Below are 22,180 nucleotides of genomic sequence, written 5' to 3' on the forward strand. Positions count from 1 at the left end.
TCAGACCGGGTACACCCAGGGCTGTGCGTCTCGCCCGCTGGGCCTAAGGGCCGCTGGCTGCCCGGTCACGCCGTGCTCTGGCCGGTCCTGAAGGTGGTCGGTGCGGAAGTGCAGCCCAGCCGTATCCCAGCGTTGTGCCCGATCCCCACCCGCATCACCCGCTGTGCTTTCCCGGTGGCTCCGGTCCGCGTCCGGGCGGCCCTGGCTATGTGGGCCGCGGCTCGGCCTCTTCACGGATCCCTGCTGTCCCTTTGCAGGTCCCAAGGGCGCTGGATGTGTCGGTCGGTGGCCGTCCCGGGGGAGCCGTGGCCATCCCGTGCTGCCAGCGATGATTCCCCGCTGACAGGTACAGCCCTGGCCGTCTCTCGCTGTCCAACCACCACGTAAACCCCGTCTCAGCCCAGTTTCCCTGAGCTCTGCAGTTGCCCTCTCCCCGGGGAGCACTGTATCCCCTGGGAAGTGCTGTACCCCCTGGGGGGATGCGGAGCCACCCAGTGCTCGGCCCAGCAGAGCAGGTACGTTCGGACTCCTCAGTCTCACCTGAGTGTCACTGGTTCCTGCCTCTTCTTGTGCCAGTGCTTCTGCCTCTGGCAGAGCTGACATGGGAATGCTGTGGAGGCTGTTGAGGTGCTGTTGAGGTGGGGAGGGCAGGGGGCAACTTCGGGGTGTAGAGAGAGAAGAACCACGGGGAGGGAATGTGGTGTGGCCGTGGATTTGCAAGCTCTAAGTAAGGAAAATGGGCAAATTTACCTCACTGCTGGAATCACGTGGCTCCTGGCCACTGAATGAACTGGGTCTTGGGTCCCTTGGCAAATAAACTCCAGTGAAAAGTGCTTTAGCCGTGTCTCACACTGGGGAAGACAACCCCAAAGCCCTGGGATGGGGATGGGTGTGTGTCACACTGCCCTGTGCCTGCGCTGGTTGTCACGGTGTTGCCACTGTCTTCCCCACCCTGGGGATTTGGGAGTTCTGTGGTCCTGGACTTGTCATGCTGAGCTGAAGGAGACAGGATGGGGCAGGACAGGCTTGGGGCCTTTTGGCAGAGTGCTGTCGGGCTTCTGTGGGTGCCAAGGGCCTGTTCCCGGGGCACGGGCTTGCTCTCAGGAGCAGTTCCTCTGCAGGCTGAGCGGCACCGACTGCAGCTGGGGATGGTTCCGCTGTTACCTGTGATGAGGCCCAGGTAGGATCCGGGCCATGGGGGCTGCACCAGGGCCAGCATCTCCCCGCTGCCCTCCGTAGCCCAACAGCAGCTGGTGGCTACCTTGACGGGCCACTATGGACCGGCCCACACGTGTGCCTGGGCCCCGCCGGCTTCTGGGCTGCTTCAGGCGGAAGCCACAGGCTGTCAGCGGGGAGACACCACCAGAACTGGAGCCAGAGCCAGAGCAACCTGAGGAGACACATGTGGTGCTGCCCCTGGGTGAGGGCCAGGCGCTGGAGGAGTGTCCCCTGTGCCTGCTGCCCCAGCCCCCCGAGGCCTTTCCCAGCCTGGCCTCCTGCACCCACCGCTCGTGCTGGGCCTGCCTGGAGCAGTACTTGCGGCTCGCTGTCAGCGAGAGCCGGGTGCCAGTGTCCTGCCCACACTGCCCCGCGGCGCTCCAGCCCGCTGATGTCCACCGGCTCCTGCCCGAGCCCGCCCTCCGTGACAAGTACGAAGAGTTCCTGCTGCGACGGTTGCTAGTGGCTGATCCTGGCATCCGCTGGTGCCCTGCACCTGACTGCAGGTACCACCTGCCCCAGCACAGAGATGGGAATGGGGGGTGGGCATGGGTCCCCCTCCCCACAGCAGCAGTGTGTGCCTGTGTCCTGTGAGCCCTTCCCAGGCTAGGTTCCTCATCACTTGGTCCCGTGTTGGGCTGGGTGTGCCCAGGGAAGTGTCCAGTCCTGGTCTGACTGCAGAGCCTGTGCAGCTCTGTCTGCCAGGGCTGGTGCCCTTGGCTGTGCTAGATAGTTTATGAGCCCCAGGGCTGTGGGTGCTGGACAGGGTGGGCTGGTGAGGGTGTATCCCAGCTCTCCTGAGCCGGGGCTGTGGCTCCAACATGGTGCAGGACTGGGACTGCCACAGCCCTGCCTGGCTGTGCTGGGAGGGGGCACCCTGCTGTATCCCACCAGCTCCAACCTCCTTCTCCCCACAGCTACGCTGTCTTTGCCCACGGCTGTGCCGAATGTCCCCGCCTCACCTGTGGGCGTGAGGGCTGTGGCACCGAGTTCTGCTACCACTGCCGGCAGCCCTGGCACCCTGATGGCCCCTGTGCACCGGTGCCACCGGTCCCCAGCCTGGCCACCCCCACAGCACAGCTGGCCCAGCCGGAGGAGTTGGCCCATGGTGAGGCCCTAGCCCAGGGTGGGAGCACCAGGGCTGGGGTTTGGCACAGTCGTGTGCCTCTGTGCCTCCTGCCTATGGGGCTGCTGGAGCCAGGACTCAGAGTTCCCTCTGACTGCCTCTGCTGCAGTCTCATAGCCCCTGTGCCAGCTGGGCTGGGGTGTGTAGAGGGATCTCGGCTCCTGCCATGATACCTGTTGGATGGGAGGAGCTTGGGACAGGCTGGGACAGGATGTGGGGCTGGGTGCACACTATTCTGTCCCGCTCCCCCATCCTGTCTTATTTCCCCCCAGCTGAGGCTGAGGACATCAAGGTCTGTCCTCGCTGCAGCGCCTTCATCATGAAGATCAATGACGGGAGCTGCAACCGCATGAACTGCACGGTCTGCGGGTGCCTCTTCTGTTGGCTCTGCCTGCGTGAGATCTCTGATGTGCACTTTCTGAGGTCACTGCAGGGCCATGGGGGTTGGGGGTTCTCCTGGGCCAGGGCTGGGGACTCTGACAGCAGGTGGGGGCTGGGATGGGGGCAGCCAGGCCCTGCCCTAGGTTTGGGGTTGGCTGGGGGAGCAGGATGATCTGTGCCACTGGGTCTGGCAGGGCTGGGGCCGGCTGTTGGCACCCCGTAGGAGGCAGCTGGAGCTCAGGGTTGGGGGAACCTGGCTGCCTGATCTCCGGTGGGCCTGTGGGTGTCTCCTGGCATGGGACCAGGCTGTGCTGGTCTCTGCCCGCCCCTCAACAGAAGCCTTGGCTCAGCCCCACTCTGTCCCCACAGCCCTTCTGGCTGCACCTTCTGGGGGAAGAGGCCATGGTCACGGACCCGGAGGATCCTGTGGCAGCTGGGAATGGTGCTGGGAGCGCCCATGGTCATCTCCCTTGCCGCAGGTGTTGCTGTCCCTGTTATTACCATTGGGATTCCCATCTACATGGGTAGGAAGGTACTGGCAGGCGGTCCTGGAGTCCCTGTGGTCCTGCTTTCCACTGAGCCTGGCAGCCCATGGCCCTCGGCCTGGACAGACCCACAGTGCTCCCTACTGCCCATAGCACATCCCCGTGCCACCCCTGATGGGATCAGTCCCTCCTTGCCAGGACCTTCTGCTGGCCCCCAGCAGTGCAGATGTGCTCAGCCTGGGGAGTGGGGTCAGGGTGGGCAAAAGGAGGAGGGGTTCTGGGGGGGCTTTACGGGAACACCTGTGCTGTGGCAGCAGTGCTGTTGTGTCTGCCTGTCTCTGAGGAGAGGCAGGGGTGTCTGGGTGTCTGCAGCTCTGCCAGGCTGGGAAGAGGCTGTGTCCCTGGGGCTATGCCGAGGTCTTTGTAGAGCCCTTCAAGAGCCCTTCACCTTTCTGTCTTTTCCTTGAGGTGCTGGGCCAGAGCCGGCGAAGCAGCCTATCTGGATGCCAGCAGTGCCTCTCTGTCACCAGCAGTGTCCTCCTCTCTCTCTTTGTGTCCCCTATCATAACAGCTCTGACTGTGGGTGAGTGCCGGGGGCACTGCCCATGTTGGGGAGTGGGGCTGTGGCTGTGGGGGATGTCTGGGACTAGAGGCACCAGGGCTGGGGCTGGGCAGTGACCACTTGCCTGCCCACAGGTGTTGGCGTGCCCCTGATGCTCACCTACGTGTACGGGACTGTGGTGCTGTCGCTGTGCCGGAACCGCTGGGGCTGCAGGGGCAGCCGCACGCCTGGAGACCTCGGCGTGGTGGAGCTGGAGAACCTGGCCAAAGGTGAGTCCCACACTGCTGGCAGGCCCTGGCCTGTGCCCTCCTGCTCCAGCAAGGAGCAGACCCTGGGAACAGCATTCTCTTTCTCCCCAGTGAATGAGCTGTGGTCAGTGCTGCCCAGCCCCAGACCAGGTGAGGATGGAGCTCCAGACCCCGCTGCCTCCCTCCCCAGCAGCAGCCGCAGCCCGCACCCACGGCCAGAGGGGCCCGAAGGGGGCGCACAGTGGCCCTTGCGGGGAGTATGCTGAGTGAGGGCCAGGACATCTCTGACAGGTGAGCAGGGCTGTGCTGAGGGGGCTGGGGGAGTGGCACATCCCTTCCAAACAGCCTCCCCCGCTCCCACTGTGGTGGGCAGGGATGGGTGATGTCCCCCTTTGGGCTACTGCCCTCAGGCCAGTGTCTGTCTGCAGGGAAGGTGTTACCATCGAGGTGGAGGTGTCGGTCGAAGCGGTGCCGCATTCTGCCCGGCAGCAGAGCCTCAGCAGTGCCCTCTCTGGGCAGAGCCTCTCTGGGGACTCCCTGGGAGCCACCAGTGACAGGGGCAGCTCCATGGGTGTCCCTGTGGAGTGATGGAGGTGTGAGGGGGAGAGCCTTGATACACACACAGGCCCTGTGCCCTCCTGTGGCAGAGCCAATCCCCCTCTGCCAGCATCCCCAGCCTCTGGGAGCTGGGTCATGGGTGGGTGCCAACTGCACCCAGCACTGCCGCACCCTGCACTAGCCCTGCCTGCCCCTTTCCCAGAGGCACCACTAGGAAATAAAGCTGCTTTCTGAGGGTCCCTCTGTCTCCTGTGGCAAAACTCCCCTGACAGCACAGCCCTGGCAGCCCATTGGTGTGGACGACAGGCATTGCATTTGCACCTGCATGAGGAAGAGGCCACGCAGGTGATGCAGGGGTTGTCATGGCCTCTGCCCTGCCTGTACCAACTGATCTGCCCCGAGAGCAGGCTGCAGGGTTGGGGGAGGGCAGCAGCCCCCCAGCTCTGATCTCTAGTGCTGATCCATCCTGCAGCAAGGGATCCATCCTGCAGCAAGGCCAATGTGGAGGGACCATGGGGTAACACCATGGGCTGTAGGTGGGGACCTATTGCCAGATGGGTTGCATAGTCTCAGGCAGTGGGATCCTTGCTGCTCTGACTCCACTGCAGCGTCCTGGGGAAAAAAAGCTGCTTCTGAGTGTTTTGCTGCTCAGAGTTGGGCAGTTACAGAATGAGTAAAGGATTTGGGGTGGAAGAGAACTTAAAACTCATCGCTGTCCCTTGCCATGGGCAGGGACATCTACTAGACCAGGTTGCTCCAGGCCTCGTCCAACCTGGCCTTGGACACTTCCAGGGATCCAGGGGCAGCCACAGCTGCTCTGGGCAACCTATGCCAGGGCCTCAGCATCCTCACAGGGAAGAATTTCTTCCCACTATCCCATCTAACCCTGCTCTCTGGCAGTGGGAAGCCATTTCCCCTTGTCCTGTCCCTCCAGGCCCTTGTCCAAAGTCCCTCCAGCTTTTTTGGAGCCGCTTTAGGCACTGTGACTCGAAGGTCTCCCTGGATCCTTCTCTTCTCCAGACTGAACATCCCCAGCTGTCCCAGCCTGTCTCCATAGGAGATGAGGTTTGTGAGTTGGCTCACCTGCACAACTTCTTCCAGCTGCTCTGGGATTCCCATGTGAGGGGGTTGTGCCTTTGGCAGTGCCTTGCACTGCACATCTTCTGTTTCTGAAGATGAACTCCACCCTTCTGGTCCTGGGCTATTGTCTCAGCTTCTGCAGTTCAGTCTGTCCTTCACCAGCCGAGGTGGTGCCTCTCCTGTTACCTTTGATCCCCCTCCCTGGTGGCCCCAAGCTTCAGCTCCCCATCCTGTCTGGTGGCTCTGCAGTGGGTTGTCCAGTCCTGAACTGCTTTGGTCTCTGGAGTGTCCAGGCTGGGGTCCTGCAGCCCTGTGCAAGTCTGGTGCTTCAGAGCCACCAACAAGCCCCAGTGCTGCAGCTGCAGCCCAGGCTGTTCCCATGCTTACGAACTCTGGGTGAGCTGGTGTGTTCCCCTGGAATGGGGCTGCCTGAGAAGGCCTCCCAGGAAGACTTTTTTCCTTTGGAAAAGTGGGTTTGTTCTCAGGGCATCTTCCACTTGCTGCCAGGTAGGTGTATCTCAGGCTCATTCTGGGAAGGGGCTGCTCAGTACCTCATGCTTCTCCCTGCTCTCAATGTCCTGGCCAAGGTGACTCCAGATTTTGAATAAACACAATGAATAGGCACAGGGACAAGCAGTCCTAAAGCATTAGTTATTTCTGCAGTCCCTGAGAGCCTGTGCTGAGGCAGCTTTGCTTGGTGGCATTAAAACCAGTTTGTCTCAATTGCCATGTGCTGTCACCCCATTCCTGTTGCCAGGCATCCATCTCCAGAGGGTTTGGTTCTAAACTTTGTTCCTGGTCATTAAGGTTTGTGATGCAGGAGTTCCCCCAGCCTCTGTGGAGTCCACAAAATGGCTCTGATTTGTGGTGACCTCACGTTAGTAACCTGTATTGAGCAGTTAGTGGGTTTAGACCATTTTCTGTGTGCTCTGTTGATGATGTTTTATCATGCTGATTTTTACTCAAAATGCTCTGTGGTGTGCCACAGCAAAGGCCCTTAGAGCTGCAGGTGTTTGCCTTACCTTGCTGCAGCTGCTCAGGGAACAGATCCAGGGGTTCTGCTGTGGCTGCCTGGCAGGTTCAGTGCTGGCAGCTCACCAAGAACATGAAGGAGCACAGGATCCTGGAGGCTGTGAAGGGAGACACCCTGGTCACCCCTGCAGAGCCAGTGGAGGCTCTGGCCTGGCTGTCATGGGGACCCCAGGATGGTCAGAGACAGGGGTGCCCGGGGACCCCAGGATGGTCAGAGACAGGGGTGCCTGAGGTCTGGGGGCCTGTGAGAGACCCCTCCTGGCAGCAATGCAGTCTGCTGCCCACAGAGCTTGTGGCTCCCATGGAATCCTGGGGCAGGTGGGACAGCTCCAAGCTGTGGGGGAAGGAGGGACTGGGGGAAAGAACAAATGTGGGAAACAGACATAAAAGGGGCCAGTTGTGTGTAAAAAGAAAAGAAATAATGGATCACTACAGAGTACTCTTCTTTTCCAGTGGTTTGCCGGGTGCATGGGCTCTTTCTGCTACACAGGGAGAGCCCACCTGTATAGCCCACCCTTCCATCAGTGTTTTACAGCTCAGGGACTTCACTCCTGCAGGAACAGACACAGGTATTGACAGCCCTTGTATGAGCCGTGCATCAGGGAGGAGCTGCCTCTTGACACACCTTGACAGAAGGTGCAGCTCTATGGGTGCTGTAGGCAGGTGAGCTCAGGGGCATGACTGGCACCCCTATCCCTCCAGCAGACACAGACTGTTTCCAGAGACTCACATCTACTCTGTGTGAGACTCATCAGAAGAGCTACCCTGGGGAAACTGGGAGCCACAGGCCAAAGCCTTGCTGTGATCCAAGACCACAGGGACAAATGTTCTCCTCCCCACCCCACCTTCCTCACCTCCCCCTCCAGGAAAGAACCAAGGACCAAGACCACACCTGTATTTTCTGGTCTTTTAGTTTGAAAAAAGTATTGATTGAAAGTGTACAACTGAACATGGGGTGGCCGCAGCACCACCGCCAGATTGTTTCACAAATAAAAACAGAAAGGGCCTTAAATAATTGGGTGCAGATTAAAAAAACCTCAACAGTGAAAAAGTTCTTCCCTCTGAACAGAAATTCACAGGCACAGAAATGGCAACAACCACATGGAGACAATGGGGGGGACATCCTCCTCCTCACCACGGACTCTGCGATGCAGCGCTCCCAGGCGCAGCTCCATCCTCGCTCCCTCTCTGGAATGGTTACGGATGAACAGTGCGACATGCCCTTGCTAACCAGACCCGCCCCCACCCCCCGACCAGGACACGGACAAACAAGGCCTCTGCTAAGGCTAAAAAAAGGACAAGACTTGGAGTCTTGAGTTCAGCATGGGTAAGAAACGAGAGTCTGGTGAGCACAGCCCAGTCCCCAGGTGGGCACTGCTACTCCAGTTTGGCCTTCTTGGTGCTGTCCCCACCGTTCTCCTCCGCTGGTGCTGCTGCCTCCCCCAGTTTCCGCTTCCCACTCTCAGCAGGTGGGTGTGTGTTACGGGGTTTGAAGCTGATAATGATGCAGGTCATGTTATCGCAGCCGGTGCCATCCCCTGAGGTGTCTGGAGCCAAGCACTGATCCAGCAGCTGGGGAGGGACAGGGCAAGTCAGCAGAGAGAACAGATACACACTGGGACCACCCTGAGGCACTGGGCCCATTCCGGCATCTGACAGTGGCTCAGGGGCTGCCAGGCCAGACCTCTGCAGGAGTGTCTCATCAAATGCTGTTCCCACTGGACAAGGGACAGAGATAGCCTTGGCAGGCCCAGGTTTCTGAATGTGGGCAGAAACTCCTTTGGCTGGACAGCACCCCTGAGGTCAGACACTGGCTGGAGTGCCCAGGGAACCCATCTGAGGGAGCGGGAGGGCAGAGCCAGGCACCGAGCTGGGACACAGAAACACCACATTGCTGGAAGGACAGCAGAGCTCCCAATCTTACCTCTTCTACAATTGAGGAGAGTGGCCGCAGGACTCCATTCTCATCCTTCTGGGTGATCTTTGACTGGATGAAATCCACCACTTCCTGGCTGCTCATCACATTCCTGCAGAGCAGAGAGTCAGAAAGGCAGGCAAAGGGAGCACACATGCCATAGTGTCCCCAACAGGCCTTCCTCACACCCAGCTCTGGAGAAAGGCTTGAGCAGTGATGCCCCAGAGGCACAATGGCCGCCTCACCACTCACCAGATTCCATCACAGGCAATGACCATGAAGTCGTGGTCATCGTTTATTGTCAGCACTTTGATGTCAGGCAAGGCAGAGATCATCTGCTCTTCTGGAGGGAGGTTCTTGTTCCGCTTGTAGAAGTGATCCCCTGTGGTGGGGAGGAAGATGTCTGGGCACAGGCAGTGCTGCCTGCCCTCAACAGTGAACAGCACTGCCTTGCCACAGGGCATTCCCAGTGGGATCAGTGAGTGCTCTCACAATCTGGATCAGGCTGTGGCCATGAGCAGAGGAACCACTGCAGGTTCCACATGTAAGCTCTGGCAAGCCCAGGAAAGAGGGGCCTTGGCCAGCTCAGACTCTCTTTACTCCAAACCGAGTGCCCCTTCCCCACCTCCTGGGCCCAACAGCACAGAGCACCTGTCACCTCTGAAGAGGCTGTGGCTGCCCCATCCCTGAAGTGTTCAAGGCCAGGCTGGATGGGGCCTGCGACAACCTGCTCTAATGAAGGTGTCCCTGCCCATGGCAGGGGCTGGAAGAGGTTGAGCTTTAAGGTCCCTTCCCATCCAAAACACTCCAGGGTTCCTTTTCTGATTCAAAGTTCACTTGAGAAAACTGGCCCTCAGCTCTGGCTAGCAGCTTATCAGGAATCATCCTATGAAGGGACTTCCAGGGCCACCACAAAATAGCAGGTGGGAATGCCAGTGTTCTGTAACCTCAGTGGCTGGCAGTGCTGTCAGCTTGGCTGTCCTGAGGCCAGCACTCCAAGGCCAGGCCTGCCAGCATCCTTCTCCTCCTGCTTACCAATGGCCCTGGAGAGGTTGAGGCCGCCGTTCACCCTTCCATCCATGGTGACCTTGCCACCAGCATTCTTTATCCTGGCCAGCTCCACCTCATCCTCTGGCTTGTGGTCGTACGACATGTCGACAGCCTTGCCACCCTCCGACACGACACAGCGCGAGTCCCCAGCATTGGCCACAATCAGCTGCTTGCCCCGGATCAGTGCCACAACAGCGGTAGTCCCGCTATCCGAGCCAGGCTGCAAGAGACAGAATTTTGGTGAGATTCCTTTCTCTGTCTCCGTGTCAGATCCCTAAGGGAACCAGCACCAGCTGCACAGCCCCAGCAGTGTCCCAGAGCCCAGGATGCTGCATCTCACCCCATAAGCACACATGGAACAATGGAGAAAGCCCGAGGGAAGTGGGAAACACCAGGAGTGTGTTCACTGAAGGGCAGGGTCAGGCAACACCTCCATCCCAGTCTCATGCAGCTCAGTGGGTCAGGATTCTCTAGTGTTCCATATGTCTGTCCCCTCCACTCTAATGTGCTAATTCCAGCCCCAGCCCAGCTTGAGCACATCCTCACTTCAAGTCAGGACATCTCCCCAAAGGGAGAAATTGGCACCTTGGAAGCCATGTCCCTTTTACCTGACCTCCTGGGTCCCTGGCCTGCCTGATTACGCTGTCAAGGGCTGAAGAGCTACAGGCCTGGTGAGGAGTGATACTGCGCTCCAGAGCAGTGGTGCCAGCAGAGCTCTCCTGTTCCTGCCCCATGCTCTCCCCCCACACTGCTTTCCAAGCACCCCACACCCAGCAGCAGGCTCAGCCTCTTTGATCTCAACCTGCTGTCCAGGCCCATCCCTCAGCTTTTGCACAAACCCATGTTGTCAGCAGCTCCCTCAGCCCCAGCCGAGGGCACAGGGTGTTCTATCCCCACCTGAACAGGAAAAACCCCTAGCTGAGTCTCCCAAGTGCCCCTGGCTCCACACTAAGCTGCAGAACACGAAACCAGGGTGTACACCTCCTCTTTCCCCTCCATGCCGGGCAACAACATTTCTTCCTCTTCATCCTCATCCTCCTCTGCTTCTTCAGTGTCATCTTCATCATCTTCATTCTCTGCCTCTTCACTGCTGTAACCATCCTCATCCTCACTGCATTCCTACAAGAAAGGAGAGATACCACAGGAGTCACACAGGACACTTGGTGCTGTCCCCCCACTGGTCCCTCCTTCCTGGGGACCAATGGTCAGTTCCCCCAGAGGTGTGAGGTGACCTGCCAGGTGTCCCCCACACTTGATGGCTACAACCAGAGCAGCTGGTATCATTATAGCAGGGGATGAAGGGATGGTGCATGCAGCAGGACCAAGGGCTATCAGCTATGGCCGCTGCAGGATGAGTGTGTGTCCTTCGGGGTTAGCTCAACAATCCCAAACATTCCCATGGGATGGCCTCAAAGGATCAGCCTGAAACACCTGCTCCTAGGAACACACCTAGGATGAGCCAGAGGCTCGTCTCAAGTACCACCATAAGCAATGCATTCTGCCCAGCCAGAAGGCCACTCTGTGCCAGTGCTGTTTCCTACCTCACTGTCTTCCTCCTCTTCCTCAACCTCATCTGACTCATCCTCACTGTCCTCAAAAAATTTGGATTTGGTTGTGCGCTGGGGCTTTCCCGTAGAGGAGCAGGAGGGCCCGGCCTCCCCAGTAGAAGAGGTGACGGCCTCGTCACCTTTGCCTAGTTCAGGCTTCTGCAGAGCAGGGCTGTTGCCTCCAGCGCTGGCTTTGTCTGAGGTGGAGGAAATACCCGTGATTTCTTCGTCTGGCTTCCTGTTCTTCCTCTCCTTGTGGTCGGGAAGCTCCCCTGGGTCAGCCTCTCCATTCATATTTGACTCCCCATCATGCTGCTTGCCTGTCCCCTCCACAGCGTTATCCCCAGCTGCAGCTACAGACTTGGCTTTAAGGTTCTTGGTGCAGTTTTGTCCATAACGTGTGAGAAGCTCCTCAATGGTCATTGTGGCTTCTTCGTGCAGAAGAGCAGCTTCCTCATTATCCACTGCAAATGGAAAAAGGAGGGGACAATGAGAGAGGGTCAGAGAGCAGGATACCCGCCCCACTGGGTCCTGCGGTGAGCTGCTCCAGCTGAGGCTGCTGCTGGCAGAGTTCCAGCAGTGCTCCCTAGACTGACTCTGAGCACACAGACAGGCCTGTGCCCTCCCACAGCTCCCAGGTGCTATAGGTGAGCAGAATGGGAACAGCAGGGCCACAGTTTTGACCACAGTGCAGCCTGCCAGTGCCCCCATCGCCCCAAACCCAGTGCTCCCTGGCCAGCTGAGAGCAACACAGAGTGTTTACATCAGGTGTAAGGGCTGGTGGTAGCACAGTGTTCACATCAGGTGTGTGGCTGGGGGGCAGAGCCTCACTTTCCCAAGCACAGGCTCCTTGGGAGCCACAGGGAAGCAGAGTCACCACTTCCATGTGCAGGTTTGGTCACTAATGCTGCAGCTGGGAACAAGAGAGCAGCTGCTCCACGGGCTTGAAATACCTCAGGGATCCCCACCAACCATCATTTTGACAGGTTCAACAGGTGAGAGCACAGCTTTGGGCATCTCCCAAATGGGACTAGACAGAAAGTGGGATGCCTTTCCACAATGACCGTGAGCCAAAGACCACTGCGTCCCTACTGATAGTTTGCTTTGCTATTTAACCCCAAAAGGAAAACATGCTCCTGAAAATACAGAACAGGAAGAAAGAAAACCCAACCAACCACCCACCCACTTCGTCCCTGTCACCTGGAGAAAAACAACCAACAAATTCAGCATTTTCAGACTGACATATTGTTCAAAGTGACAGGATCACCTTGCATCTGCCTCAAGGCTGGTCACAAGGTACTCAGTGAGAGCAGCACAGCATTCCACCCCAGGAAACACTTCCTGGGCTGGCAACCACTTGCTGGTGAACACTTGCTTCTTTGTGGGAAGAAGAATTGAAGAGACTGAGATCTGCTTCAATCCTACCTGCAGCTGGTGGCTGCCACCAGCCACAGAGAGCTGAGCACTGCACACATCATTTCCCTTCCACAACTGAGCCCAGCTCAGAGTTCCTGACACATCCTGGAACCCTGCAAACCATGGAGGAAGTTCTATAGAAAATGGTGACAGGCTGTTTTGTTATCCATAGCATTAGGCTCCCAAATGGATAAGGGTTTTCCTAGCACCAGCCCAAAGCCATGGACAATACTAAGGGGCAGAAGCTCAACTTGGCCAAAATTTAACTGAGAAACTGGGACAGAAAACTTTGTGCCTAAGGAGACCTGACCCTTCTGCTCTACGTCCCTGTCCTGCAGCTGCAGCCTTGTCTGTTCAGTGGCATCTGACTTACCATCATCTTCATCAGCAACTTTCTCCTTCTCATCTTCATCGTCCTGTGGCCGCCCAGCCATTTGAGAGAGCTCCTTAATCACCTCCTCTGTGGTGAGCTTGGCATCAATGGCCAAGAATGCATCTTCCAGGGCCTGTGTGTGAACACAGACATGAGTGAGCAGCTGCCCCTTCCCTACGGGATGCCTGCCAACCATACTGTGCAATCCAGTTTCTTCCAGCTTGCACACCATAACAAATCACAGCATGGCTGCAGCTGGCAGGGCCTTACAGGGTTCTCCTGATCTGACCCCCTGCTCCAGCAGGGACACCCAGAGTCAGCTGCCCAGGACTATGCCCAGACAGATTCTGAACAGCTCCAAGAATGGAGACTCCATCACCTCCCTGGACAACCCACACCCAACACAAGGGCTTTCCTCTCTGGTGGCACTTAGTCCAGGGCAGAGTTGGCTCCTTACCTTTTGCAGTTTGCCTTCTTTGTAGGCCTTCTGGTCTTTGATGATCTCAGGCAGGTACTTGGCACAATACAGGGCAACTTCTTCTCCTGAAAAAGAGGAAAAACTATTTAAAGAGGCTGATCCTTCCAGACAGAACCTGCTGAATTCCCAAGGTAAATCCTGGGACAGAAACCAGAGCTGTGTCACAGAATGGTGACACAGCAGCTGAGTCTGGGGATCCCGCTCACACCTTCCCAGTAGGATGTGCAGATGGCCCCGGCAAACCTCAAAGAGCTCCAGACCAGCAGGTTTGGCCAATGCTGGGAGCTTCCCGAGAGGGAGCTCAGGCCCAGAATGACATTTAGGCTGACTCTTTAGGTCCAGCCTACCTGGAAATCTTTAATTTCACATGTCAGTGAAAGCAGAAGGGAAGCTTTTGCTCACTGTAGACTTTCTTGGAGCATTACTAACATGCAGTGAGCACAAAAAGTGTTCTGTGTTCTAGTGTGTGTTCCAGACTAATGGCAATGAGATCCCAGAGATTTAGATGAACCTTTCAGGAGACAGGGCAGTCACCTTGGTACAGGAAAGAGCACAGCAAGATAAACAGCAGCCAGAACACTGTGCTGAGAGCACAGGGGATAACCAGGACTGAGAAACAACTCAAGTGCTCATCCTAGAGCAGCTGATAGATTTTTAAAAGCCAGAAACTCCCCCAGCTTGCTAAGTAACAGTGTCAGGTATGGAATAGGGCATGGGAGGGATTTGTTTAGAACCTGAAGATGCTATTAAGAGAGAAGGAAGAGTAAATAGTGAGGGATGATGCATTTCTGTAGTTTATCTTGAACAGGGCCAGAAAGAGTAGTGTGAGTTGTAGGACACAGGAACGTGGCTCACACCTCATGAAGAAGAAAAATTAGAACCAGAAACTGATAAACAAATGAAATGACTGCACAGAAAGAGGGAGAGGAACAGGGCAAGCTGCAGGCAGGTGGAGGGACCCACTGCAGGGTCCAGAAACATCTTGAGGCTGTGTTGGACCAGTCATTCCCTGTCATAGTACAAAGAAGTTGCAGTGTGGGTGGCTGGGCACAGCATTCCAGAGCCTACCTGCACCTGGGGCTTTCCTGTGGCTGTCGGTACAACCAGAGCCATGTGGGCTCCTTTCCTTTGGGCTACAGGACCATTTTCACACAGGAGGGTTTTTCACAGGATGGACCAGCCACACAACTCCTGATCTTCCTGCTGCACATCCCAACTTCCCTGCCCTCCTCCGAGCCCAACAGAAACTGTGCGGGCAGCTGGGCATGGCGAAGAGTTGTGCAGGCAGGAGCAAAGCTCTGTGAAGGAATGGGGAAGCAAGGGAAGAGAGGGGAAAGCAGCAGCCAGCCAACAGTTCAGCAAAGGGAATGCAGTGGGAAGTGGAGAAGTAGGGAGATTTGGGAGAAAGACAGAAAGAGCAGACAAGGGACTTTTCCAATGTACCTGCAGAGAAGGGATCAAGTGGTCATTGAGAGAGAACAGAAACAGCAAAATGGCTGCTGCTACAGAGTGCTGCAAAGCATTCCATGGTACAGATCCAGGGAACAAAGAGACTGGGTCTGACCTGGGAACACTGGAGAGGACCTGTGATAAGGGCCTAGAGTGACAGGACAAGGAGGAATGGCTCCACATTGACAGAGGGCAGTGTTAGATGGGATATTAGGAAGCAAGTCTTGCCTGTGAGAGTTGTGAGGCCTTGACCATTCTGTGTTTTCTCCAAAAAAAACCTCTTGGGGGAAGACGAAAAATTGTTGTCTCCATGAGATGGAACCTGAAGGATAGTGATGGCCTCAGTGCAGAGCCCAAATGGCAGATGAGGCTCAAGGTCAGTGTTGGAGTAACAGATCTCTCAGTCAAACACCACTAATCACTGCAGAGCCCAGCAAACAGCAGGACCCAACACCAGCCTTTAACAGGTACAGCACAAAAAAGAGTATGGTGTGGGTCAGGTAAACTGCTCTTGGGAACACCTGAGCCACCATTGTGACCTGCAGCTGTTAACAGATACAAATCCCCTCTAACATGCTCTGGTCTATCCATTACTAGCTCCAACCCTTCCAGCCCCATGGTGGGTGCCAAGAAAGGACTGTGGTGATTTAACCCCAGATGGCAACTAAGCACCACCCAGCCCCTTGCCCACCTCTCGTGGAATCGGGGAGTGGATTGGAAGAGTAAAAGGCAAGAAACCCTTGAGTTGAGAGAAGTTTAAAACAATAACAGTAATAATAATTTTTAAAAAACAGTGAAAAAGAAAATAACAGAGAGAAATAAACCTCAAGACAGACAAGCAATGCAAGATACATGTCAATGAAGACGCATTATTAAAAGAAAGGCTAAAGCACAAGTAGACAGCAATAGAGACTGATCAAACACACCCCCCCTGCCTCAAGGGGCAGAGTGCCCAAATATCATTCTCCAGAATCTGGGGGCAGAGAAGGCCAGAGCACATAAAAAAGAAGCTGGGGAAGGCAAAAAACTGGCCCAGCAGCATCTTTCAAGTACTGGAAGGCTTGTCCACAAGGGGGAAACATAAGAGAAAAACTAATGAATGAAATAGAAAATACTAATATGTAAAAGAACCCCCAAACTCACCCTTTTTCAAATAACACAGTAATAACTTTTCCCAACTTATCTGGAGCAGGAAGCTTACTGGAGAGTTTCAGGCTGAGAGATGAGCAAGGTACAGAAGAGAAGCTAAATTCAGTTTTTACACTGGCAGCTAATAAAGCTTAGCAAGGTTCCCACCCAAAACCTTACTCTTGCATGGGAGAGACCTGAGAAATTGTTTCAAACTGAAGAATTAATGCATTAATGAAATCACACGATAGTAGGGATGGGCAAAAGCTGTTAGTCTAAATCAGATTCAACTATATCCACACCCTTCCTGATACGGTTTGTCTAGGAAGAGCTGTAGAGATTCAATCACTAGAAATTTAAAATATGAGTTAGAAACTCACGCCAGTGCTTTGCCATTCCTTGCCTTTCCCTAATGTCTACCTTGAATCTTCCCTACTGTATTTAAGAATCCTAAACACAATACTTCATGTCCTACACTAACAGGAATGTCATGAGTGTCCAAAGTCTCTCTAAAACCCGTGGAGTAAGACCTTGGCAGCAGAGAAACCAACACATTGAGCTCAGAGGAGAATAGATGGTTTGATACTAGTCATTCTTGACCTATTTTTGGTAGATGCTCCTTATCTATATTTTTGCCTGACACATACAAACAGTTCCCGAGGTGAGTAGCTCCTGACCCCTACATCCCATTTCCTTGTCATTCTCTGCCTCTCAGCACCAACCCATCATCCCCACGTTCTCAAAGATACCCTTCAGGACATCAGTGACTGTTCCACATGGGTATCTGCACACTCTAAGAAGAAGTTCAGGAAAAAAATAATTTCAGAACATGAAATACATTCTTCAGACTGAGACAACATCTTTGGAAGAGCTACTTGATATATTCGCAGCAGTGACAGTCACAAACTGGCCCCTGTGTTATAAAGCCAATGAACAGGAGGAAACAGGCAGTTCAGTTAATCTACTCTACACAGATTTTCAAAGAGCTTTCAAATAAATCATCAAATGTTTTCCATACTAAGCTGCCACAAGAAAAGCAGGGAGGTTGGATAGGAGCAGTTTTCAGAATGGAGAATGGCCACTGGGAGAGCTCCTTGAAAACCTATGTTGTTCAACATCTACATAAATTAGCAGGAAAAGAGGTCAGTAAAGCATGATGGATCACTCAGGATGATCAAAATTAAAATAATTTGCAAGATTTAACAGCAGGATCTTGAGCTCTTACATGATACTGGCAGAGGAAATTCTGTAATAATATTAGCAATAATATGTAATAGCAATATTCAGTCATACAAGCAGAGACAAGCCTAGGGCTCCTCTGACTGGAAAAAAAGACATGGAGTCCAAAATAGTAAAAGTGAAAAGTACTACCAGAGTGATTATTCCTTGTGTCATGGATACTGCAGTGAAGTGATCAGGCGGCAGATTTAACCATATCTGTTTCAAATAATGATTCAATGCAAAATGCACAGTGCAAACAATCACCAAACATAGAAACCTTCTTAAAATGCAATTGGGTGAATTCACGAAGAGGTAGTTCATCCAGAAGACTCCAGCACGTCTCCAGGATGGAATGGCTGCAATCTCCAGTTTAAGGAGCCCTTACCTGGGGAATGGATCTGCCTGTTTTGATTTTCAGTCTTTCCTTGGGCAACCACCAGAACACACTGCCTAGAGTCAATCTCAGGTGATTTTTCTTACCACTTTTTCTTCTGTGACTCTCCTGCCCAGCTTATCCACCACAAAAACAGTCATTCTCAAAAGGTACAAAAAATGGAATACAAATCTGATTTCAATTTCAGATCAAACCCTGACCTTCCTTCTAGGACCCCTAAGAGGTTCAGAACCTCTCTTGATGGTATCTATCAAACAAAATGCTTCCCATCAAAGAGCAGAATTCCTAACAAGAGATGGATGCCCCAGCAGCCATGGACAGCCCAGAGGGGTCACACCGAAGGACAGGACAGAGCAAAGCGGACGCAGTTACCTCCATGTCCATCGTAGACAGAGAACATGGCTGTTTCACTGTCCAGCTCGGGAATGCAGTTGTGGGCATCCTGAAAGAGAGAGCAAAGGTCTGGAATGACAGGGATTGCATTAGACCCACAGAAAATCATAGAACCATGGATTTGTTTGGGTTGGAAAAGCGCTTTGAGACCACTGAGTCCAACCATTGCCCCAGCACTGCCAACCCTTGAAAAAGCCCTTTGACACCACTGAGTCCAACCATTGCCCCAGCACTGCCAACCCAAACTGCTGTCCCATGCCCCCACATGCCCTGTGCCAAGGCTGGACAAACCTTTCCATGAAGAAATTGCTCACAATAGTCAACCTGCACCTGCCCTGGCACAGCTTAAGGCTGTTTCCTCTTCTCCCATCCTTTGTTTCCTGGGAGACAAGCGTGACCCCCACCTGGCTGCACTCTCCTGTCAAGGAGTTGTAGAGAGGGAGAAGGTCCCCCTGATCCTCCTTTTCTCAAGGCTGAGCCCTCCCGAATTCTCTCAGCCACTCCTCATCAGACTCGTGCTCCAGACCCTTCCCTAGCTCCATTCCCATCTCTGGACAAAACACAAAGGTCAATAACACAAGCCATGTACGCTGCACAGCGTTCTCTCCATAAGGTCTCTGTGGAACAGCCAGCTTTGAGGAAGGTGCCCCCATGATTTTACAGCCAAGAGCCTAAACTCCTTCCTCTCTGGGCAGGCAAACCCACCTTGGCTATTGCAATGCAGAGCCTGAACAGATGGCCAGGCTGAACCTTTCTCCTAAGCCCCTCCCCTGGCTCAGCTAACCTCCTGACATTCCTTCAAGTCTAACCTTCACTCATCACCTCACCACCTGACACATCCCACACACCTGTGTTCAGGAAGAACATGTATCCTGTGATATGTTCAACAATGTGATCTTTTCTGTGGTTCGTCACCTTAAACGTGCTACAATTGCCCCAAAACACTGTGCTTACTCCAAGACAGCAGGTTCAAATATCTGGATGTGTCCATGCTGCCAACAATATTCCAAAATTTATACACACACGGAACTAGATCACAGCCGAGCAACCACTGAGCTCTACTGCTTTTTTTTTTTTTAAGGTTCCTTGGATAAGGTCTCTTTGCTCTCCAGAGTTCCAGCATCTTGTGGAAGAGAACTTTATTCCTTGCTTAGGAAAACAGGAACAGAGAGGTTCTGGGTTTCTGCAGCACTCATTGTAATGAAACTGCTGGCACTGGGATGAAAAGAGCTTCTGAACAGGCAAGTGACCATCTGAGTTCAAAACGAGTAATGACTGAATGGTAATGCAGGAAATTTCCCCAGCCCTCACTAGAGAGAGCAAATGAAAACAGGGATAAACCAAGAAGCAGCATTTTAGTGCTCACTTTTCTGAGCATTCACAGAAGCCAGTGAGACAGTGAACCATCAATACAGTAACTGGGATAAGTCTGTCCTGACCAAACAGGAGTGTAATTAAGGAGATGCAAATGCTACTGTGGAGAAAACCCAGCACTGGCACCAAAAATGGTCTGTATTGCCCTTGCTGAGCCCCCACTGCAGCCTGTCCTGATCTGTCCCCTCACTGAGCCCCGATCCCAAGGGGGCAGATGGGCACAACTGGCACATGCAGGTGGGAGGGCTCAGCTCCCACACTGTGCATGGGGCTTGCTCTGCCCTGCTCCAAGCACAAGTGCTGGTGGCTCTGCACACAGGGCAAAGCCAGGTCTTGGCATTGCCAATGCCACGAGCAGAGCAGCGAAGCTACCATGTGCTGCCAGTTACCAGCCTCCAGCGCAGCCCCCAGCCCTGGCCAGTGAGTTGCAGTGACTGTCCTCTCAGTGACTGGGATGCTGTGCGCTGAAAGAGTTCACAAAGGTTCCAAAAGTCCGCTCCCTGCTATCCAACCTTCTGGGATCCCTCACTCTCCCCAGTCACCTGAGTGGTTACTGTAACAGTGGTGAAAAACAGTGCGTCTGAAATATCAAACATCCAATTCAGTTGAAATGAGTAGGCAAATTAATAAATTAACCTGAGAGTTAATTTAACAAATCTCCATATTTTGAAGCAAGGGCTTTTATTCTGAGCCTGGGAGAGGAATGAAGCTGCAAACTGGGCTGTTGGTGTCTCACTGTGGGGGTACAGCCAAAACAGGAGCAAAGAGTTTGGAGAAGCCCCATCCAACCACATCCTGTGCCTCCTGCTATATCCCAGAGTACTCCTCCGGACCATAAAACTGACTTCAGCCCTTTTCTTTGTTGCTTCTAGTACCTAATACAATTTTTTTTTTGTATCCTTATCCTTTGGGTCCCTCATCTGCCCCAAACATTTCTTTACTCCCAAAGCAACCTCTCTGGACTAAGTCACAATATTTCTTCAGAGCCCTGTACATCCACCTCACTGGAAGGCTCCTAAAACCCAAGTACAAGGTGACAAAAAGCTCTGTTACACCCAAAATACCTGTGTCTTACCACGTGCAAACTCTGACTGGCTTCACCAACACACACAGAACTACAGCATTAAGCACAAACATTTGCTCAGAACTTTCTCCAAGCCTTGCAGAAGGGTGAAAGTGCAATTGAATGTGAAGAAAATGAAAAAACAAAACAAGACAAGACAGAGCAGAACACAGAGCACTGGAATGTAAGAAAATGGACTGCTCAGCTGTGTGCTCTCCATCAGGCTCTCAGAAGCAATCTGCAGCAGGTTCAGCTCCTGCCATCTGCTTGTTTCTTGGGATAACTCAACTAAATCATGTCCACACTGATGGCCTCAGTGCTGCCTCTGCCAGTAGGGATAAGCCAGAGATGTTGGGTAGTGCAGAACCCACATCTGCAGCTTTGGGCCTCGTCCAGCCTCTGCAAAGGTACCAGTGACAGCCCTCAAGTGAGTGAGGTTAGAGCCATGTCCCAACTGTGGGAGGGCTGAGTGAGCCCACCAGCACTATAAATCAGGGCCATTCTGCTCTCCCTCACCGCAGCCTGGCTCTTTAACACATCCCAGCTCTGTGCAAAGGGATGCCAGAGCCATGCCTGCATTTAGCCACTTACACACACGTTAATCGCCTTTGAGATTACACTCGGTGCTCCAGGAGTGTCCCTGTGCCATCAGTTCCCCCCTCCATGTGTCACTGGGAAGGACCAGCTCAGATACTGTCAGCCAGATCGGCACACACATACTCTGAGCGTATCTCAGGAACACAAGCACCAATTCTGCCTCTTCTACCCCAAGAACCAGAGCCCAGGGTTTTACACAGAGAAAGGAGGAAACACCTCTTGTCACTAGTTTGTCACCTGTACAACTGCTGTCCCACTCCAAGAAGTGGTGAAGTGTCTGGCAAAATGGCTCACAAATCCATACCAGCAAAAATTCAACATCTGACAGCCTGAATGGGACAATTTCACCAAACCAGCCACAGGGCTACGAACCAGACACTGAGAGATGTATCTGTGGTGGCTGCAGCAACAAGGATTAATCCTTACTGAATTCAGCTGTTTGCTGGCTGCCTAGAAGGGAAAACAAACCAGCACATTACTAGTACTCACAGAGGGTCTGAAGTTCACAGAGCTGCAGGGCCAGCAGCCCCACACTGCCCTCACACCAACCAAGAGCTTTAAGAGCAGTTCCTGCAGCCTCCTGCACTAGGGGAATGCGGGCAAACACCTGGATCCTCAGCCACGTGTGGGTCTGGTGGTAGCTCATCTGCCCACAACGAGCCCAGCAAAGCCGGGACTGGCAAAAGGAGACAGAGAAGACATAAGAATTCTTCCTACGAATTTTCCTATAAATAAATAAAAACAAGGAGGAAGCACAGCAAGACACCGACACTTCAGAGGAGAAAACCAGGCATTTTCCCTGATAATTTCCCACTTGCTTTCACTCACGACTTCACCCCAAGCACCAAACGCTCCTTCCTTCGCTTTATACCCCGAATTCCTCATTTCTCGCAGGGATTTATCCAACCGCACGTGTCCCCCACGACACTGGGGGACTCTCCCCGCACGAGCCGGAACACGCGGCTGCCGTGTGGAATTCGGGAAAGGCTGGGGCGGCACCGGGAGAGGCAAAATGCCCCTCTCGGCCTCGGGAGGGAGGGGGTGACCGAGAGCTCCCGGACCTCCTCGCTATTTGGCGCCGTCGGGGCCTGT

General features: G+C 54.0%; 2 protein-coding genes and 1 pseudogene across 2 annotated transcripts in view; 2 read left to right on the top strand and 1 right to left on the bottom strand.

Moving 5' to 3' along the window:
- Positions 1–4,817, top strand: part of LOC103615218 (E3 ubiquitin-protein ligase RNF19B) — a 9,442-nt gene extending 4,625 nt beyond the window's left edge. Inside the window, 9 exon segments of the mRNA XM_017733688.1 lie at positions 258–1,724; positions 2,136–2,326; positions 2,617–2,767; positions 3,095–3,257; positions 3,679–3,793; positions 3,907–4,041; positions 4,132–4,233; positions 4,236–4,311; positions 4,449–4,817. Of these exon segments, the coding sequence (XP_017589177.1) occupies positions 1,276–1,724; positions 2,136–2,326; positions 2,617–2,767; positions 3,095–3,257; positions 3,679–3,793; positions 3,907–4,041; positions 4,132–4,233; positions 4,236–4,311; positions 4,449–4,608 (1,542 nt within the window). The 5' untranslated portion in view covers positions 258–1,275 and the 3' untranslated portion in view covers positions 4,609–4,817.
- Positions 4,818–5,103: 286 nt separating this feature from the next.
- On the top strand, positions 5,104–6,381 carry LOC108446623 (annotated as a pseudogene).
- A 1,202-nt stretch (positions 6,382–7,583) lies between these two features.
- The window catches only part of PPM1G (protein phosphatase, Mg2+/Mn2+ dependent 1G), a 24,414-nt gene continuing 9,817 nt past the window's right edge, over positions 7,584–22,180 (bottom strand). The window contains exons 3-11 of the mRNA XM_008633237.2: positions 18,034–18,105; positions 13,449–13,534; positions 12,992–13,124; positions 11,197–11,666; positions 10,637–10,774; positions 9,641–9,875; positions 8,858–8,987; positions 8,615–8,717; positions 7,584–8,262 (exon numbers count right to left, since the gene is read on the bottom strand). Coding sequence (XP_008631459.2) covers positions 8,068–8,262; positions 8,615–8,717; positions 8,858–8,987; positions 9,641–9,875; positions 10,637–10,774; positions 11,197–11,666; positions 12,992–13,124; positions 13,449–13,534; positions 18,034–18,105 — 1,562 coding nt within the window. The 3' untranslated portion in view covers positions 7,584–8,067. The remainder of the gene's footprint in view (positions 8,263–8,614; positions 8,718–8,857; positions 8,988–9,640; positions 9,876–10,636; positions 10,775–11,196; positions 11,667–12,991; positions 13,125–13,448; positions 13,535–18,033; positions 18,106–22,180) is intronic.

The sequence above is a fragment of the Corvus brachyrhynchos genome, unplaced genomic scaffold (assembly GCF_000691975.1).
Source record: "Corvus brachyrhynchos isolate BGI_N302 unplaced genomic scaffold, ASM69197v1 scaffold25, whole genome shotgun sequence".
NCBI classification, from domain to species: Eukaryota; Metazoa; Chordata; class Aves; order Passeriformes; family Corvidae; genus Corvus; species Corvus brachyrhynchos.